We start from the raw sequence: 4548 nt of genomic DNA, 5'->3' as shown, positions 1-4548 counted from the left end.
CAGCCGGCGCAGCAGCCGGGGCAGCAGCCGGCACCGCAGCAGAGTGGCAACAAGAGCAGGCCCAAAAAGCGCGAGGGCATCCACCTGCCCACCACCAAGGAGCTGGCCAAGCGCCAGCGACTGCCATCAGTGGAGAACAGGCCCAAGATTGCTGCTTTCCTCCCCGCACGGCAGCTGTGGAAGTGGTTTGGGAAACCCACACAGGTAAATAGAGCCTCTCCTACCGCTCCATCATGCTCTGCGCTGGCGTTTGCCTTGTGGTGCCTCTTACCCACGCCCTTTCCCTTCTCCTGGGGCGGTGGGACTCTGCTGGCATGGTGTGTCCCCAGACAACATCTCCAGTTTGCAAGGAGATTGGGGTTGGCCTTCGCTGTGTCTGGGGGAGCCATCCTGCAGGGCGTGTCCCTCTGCCCTGTTTCCTGTGGGAATGCCTGTGGATGCTGTGGCTCTGCTGACTGCCAAGGGTGGGATGTGGGACAGGGCAAGCAGTGGTGGCTGGGGGAAACCTGGGCAATCCCTGGCTGCTCACCTGTGTGATCCTCTCTTGGCAGAGACGAGGAATGAAAGGGAAGGCCAGGAAGCTCTTCTACAAGGCTATTGTCCGGGGCAAGGAGATAATCCGCATCGGAGACTGTGCAGTCTTCCTCTCAGCCGGCCGCCCCAACCTGCCCTACATTGGCCGGATCCAGAGCATGTGGGAGTCGTGGGGGAACAACATGGTGGTCCGAGTCAAGTGGTTTTATCACCCAGAAGAAACCAACCCTGGGAAGAAACTCAACGAAGGCAAGGTAGGCTGGTCTCCTTTGCCGAGAGGGCTGCAAAGCTGCTTGTTCCCTTTTGTTTCCAAGGGTGAGAAAAACATCTGTGGCCTGGTTTGTTACTGGTACCATAATGGGGGTGGCCATGTTGTTTCACGTCGTGAGGGCTGCCTGTGGTGTGGACAAGCCTGGTGTTTACCCCTTGAGACTTTTGTGTTGATCCAAAAAGCGTCAAGAGCCAGATCGAGTCTCTTCACAGTGTAAGAACGACTGACCTGGTGCTCAGAAACACCGAATTCTGCACACATGTGCAGTGTGGTTTGCAGTAGGCTTAGTGTCTGTTACCAGTGGCTGTGGACAGGGGTTGAGGTGGTAAAGGCACATGTGGTGGGCAGGAGGTGATAGCATGGAAAAACAACTCATTGACCTGCTTTTCATTTCTGTTTTCTCTTTTCCTCTTGGGCACAGCGCTGGGATCAGAAATCGGGCAGGAGTCTGTCCACAGCTTTGCAAGCATCCAACCAGAGGAAGGACTTTATGGAGGTTGGTGAGGTTGGGGGAGGGCTGGGAGGGAGTGCTGGGGACACCACAACAAATGCTGCTGGGGAAATGCCCCCCCAAGCTCCTCTGGCTCTTGCTTTTTGCCTTGACTGTGGAGTCTGCAGTGCCCAGGACTTTGGAGAGGTGTTCCTGGGAGGGTGGGAGTAGCTGCAGGTGCTGGGTGTTGGGAGGAACAGAGGGCTGGTACCCAGCACCTATCTTAGCATTTGCATCCTTGAAGTGAGGATGACAAGCTCCCAGCCCCCGTATTCCCTGTCCGTGCGTCCAGCAGGCACAGCGTTCCCACCGGGGGGGAGCTGAGTGAGAGCGAGGGCTCAGGTTTCATGTGCTGCACAGATTGCATCCGTGCCGATTCCCAGTGTCCCCGTGCAGATTCCCAGTGTCCCTTCTCCTGGGCTGGCAGTGGGGATGAGTGGGGAGTTCTGCTTGAGTGCGAGCACAAGCCCTGGCCCGTTGCGATGGCTGTTTTTCCTGCATATTGAAGATGATGCTGTAAATGCTGTGCGATCTAATTGCTCCTTTTCTTTCCGTCTCCCTCCTTCCGTTCCTGTAACACAGCGAGCCCTCTACCAGTCCTCTCACGTGGATGAAAACGATGTCCAGACCATCTCACACAAGTGTCTTGTTGTTGGTCTGGATCAGTATGAGCAGATGCTAAAGACAAAGAAATACCAAGACAGTGAGGACCTCTACTACCTTGCAGGGACCTATGAGCCCACTACGGGCATGATCTTCAACACCGACGGGGTCCCTGTCATCTGCTGACCGCCCAGGGGACACGTGCCACCCCCTGGGAAGGGACGGGACAAACCTGAGGACGTGCCTGTTCAGACGACATGATTGTTTCTTTCAATGCTCATGACTTCTGTGTCACACTACAGACAGGAGAGCGCGTGAGACACGAGGAGGAAGGAGAGGGCTGAAGAAAGGGGTTGGGGAAGCAGTTACAGGACTTGAGGAAGATGCCGTTGGGGGGTGGTTGGGGTGGTGCTTGAACCCCAAGGCTCTTCTGGAAGTGGCTTTAAGTAAGGTGACACTTGACCAACTTCTCCCTTCCTCCTTTTGGTCCAGGAAAGCACATGGGTCTCGTGATCATTTCACCAGCGGGACCCCCCCCGGCAGGAGGGATCCCTTTTGTGTCATTTGTCCCCATCAGTAACTCGGAAGCCGCCTGTATGTGGAAGGACACCCGCTAGCCTTCTGCGTACGCTCCTCTCCGTCCTTATATTCCCTTTCCTGCTTAGTTTCGCATGACCCTTTAGGAAGGACAGGGTGAAAGAGAAAGGAGATGAGTCTCTCTCAGCGCCTCGTCTTGATCCTCTCAGCGCCTTTTTGCGGTTCCCTTCCCCTGGAGGCCCCTGGCCGGCAGTGTGGAGCACGAAGAGGCAGAGCTGGCCGCAGCACAAGAGATGGCAGAAGAGTTCCTCCGGGCTGGGAGGAGCTGGGTGGAAGACGAACCGACATCCAGTCTGGGATGATGCCTTCCTGCTGCCTCGAACAAACGGCCTGAACCCACCTTCCCCATCTCTCTGCATCCCTCCTGCCCTGGGAGGGCGCTGGGGGGAGCAAGCACAGGGCCGGGAGGTGACACTTGATGAACAAAGAACTCGTCTTGGAGCGTGCAGCGAAGGGGAGCAGGAGATGACTGGGAAAAGCTGCTGCTCGGTGCTTGCAGCAGAGGAGACCACAGGCCATTGGATTTTGGCATCCCTTGCCCAGCTTTACCCCCCCGCGACTTGCCTGAGCAGAGATGTGGAGCTGCTGGGGAGCCCTCTTCCCCCATTTGAAGGGAAGGGAGATAGAGCGTGAAGCCCAGCCATGCCTGCCTGCGGCGTTTCACAGCCAGAGCCCCACTGCCACCTGGGGCGCAGGGAAGGGGCCGTGCAGCTCGTTCCGTCCAGCCAGCCAACCTCCCAACAGCTCCCGGAGAGCCACCACCATCGCCTTCTCCCTCCCTCTGCGGAGCTGACCCACCACCTCGCTCCCGCTGGGCACACGCAGGACCCGTGGCATCACCACGCACCAGGGTTGCACCCAGACGGGAGGGGACACCAGAGGAGAACCACGCAACGATACAACATCCTTGCACTTAAAACAAACAAACAAACAAAAAAAAAAACTCCAAGAGACGCACTGATCTTTGCAACTAGCGACTCGCACTACAGATGATTGCTAGGACGCGGAGCGGGGTCCGGCTCGGCCGGGAGTGACGGCCCAGGCTCCGGTGGGGAGACGCTTAAGACAAGGACAGATTGGAAACTATCCGCCCTGGTACCGGCTGCGTACCGGAGACTGGAGGCCGGGGCTCAGGGGAGAGGGACGCTCCTGCGAAGTTACCCCCTCGTCCTTTAAACAACCCCCATGGTGCTGAGCTCGTACCATCTCCACCCCAGGCCACCGGCGCCTCGGCGCGGCGGATAGCGACGGGTCTAGCCTGTACAGTTTTAATGTACCAAAAGACTCTCTAGCCCTCCTGTATTATAAGTCTTTAAATGGATTCAACTTTTTAATTATAAATATAAATATAAATATATATATATAAATATAAACTTTTTAAAACTGTGAAAAAAATTATGAAATTATAAAAAAAAAAAAAAAAAAAAGGAAAAAAACCCAACGACAGAAATGAACACAGTCTGACGTTTAGAATATTATTTTTTATTTCCTGTTGGATTGTGATTGTAAATGATCTGGGAACAGGCACACCCCCCCACGCTCAAAGTGTACTGTACTTCTAGAAGCAAATTGTGTGAGCATATTTTAAAGAGCGAGAGAGAGAGAGCGCGCGAGAGAGATTTTATGCTAATGTTAAATAGAAAGCACTTAAAACCCACTGCCTTCTATGGAACACAAGGATATTTCAGACAATCGAGAGGAAAGGAGAGCCAGGTTTTTGTCTTTTTTTTTGTTTTGTTTTGTTTATGTTTTGTTTAAAACAATTTTTTTGGCATTCTGTTTGTTGGAGAACTCCGTGTGATCTTTTTTCATAAAAAAAAAAAAAATTAATTGAAAAAAAAAAAAAAAAAAAAAAAGCAACCCAAAAAAGCATCTTTCTTTGTCTCGCTTGTCCTGACTGCGGGGTTTTTCGCCCCTTGGTGGCAACGGTCGCTTTTTGGCTCAGCCCCTGCCTCGTGTTTGGGGACGGGCCCAACCCAGGTGCCGCGTGGCAATTTGGGGAGCCCCCATGGGTCCAGCAGTCCCCCTGAGGGGGGGCACCTGTGGTTGGGAT

The 4548-nt window shown here is 54.2% G+C and overlaps 1 protein-coding gene across 1 annotated transcript in view; it reads left to right on the top strand.

Annotated features, from left to right (window-relative positions):
• The window catches only part of TNRC18 (trinucleotide repeat containing 18), a 38153-nt gene extending 34719 nt beyond the window's left edge, over positions 1-3434 (top strand). Inside the window, exons 24-27 of the mRNA XM_035901340.1 lie at positions 1-204; positions 552-788; positions 1227-1301; positions 1878-3434. Coding sequence (XP_035757233.1) covers positions 1-204; positions 552-788; positions 1227-1301; positions 1878-2084 — 723 coding nt within the window. The 3' untranslated portion in view covers positions 2085-3434. The remainder of the gene's footprint in view (positions 205-551; positions 789-1226; positions 1302-1877) is intronic.
• Positions 3435-4548: the final 1114 nt, after the last annotated feature.

The sequence above is a fragment of the Egretta garzetta genome, unplaced genomic scaffold (genome assembly GCF_000687185.1).
Source record: "Egretta garzetta isolate BGI_Z169 unplaced genomic scaffold, ASM68718v1 scaffold299, whole genome shotgun sequence".
NCBI classification, from domain to species: Eukaryota; Metazoa; Chordata; class Aves; order Pelecaniformes; family Ardeidae; genus Egretta; species Egretta garzetta.
This window is presented reverse-complemented; position numbering and strand designations above follow the sequence as displayed.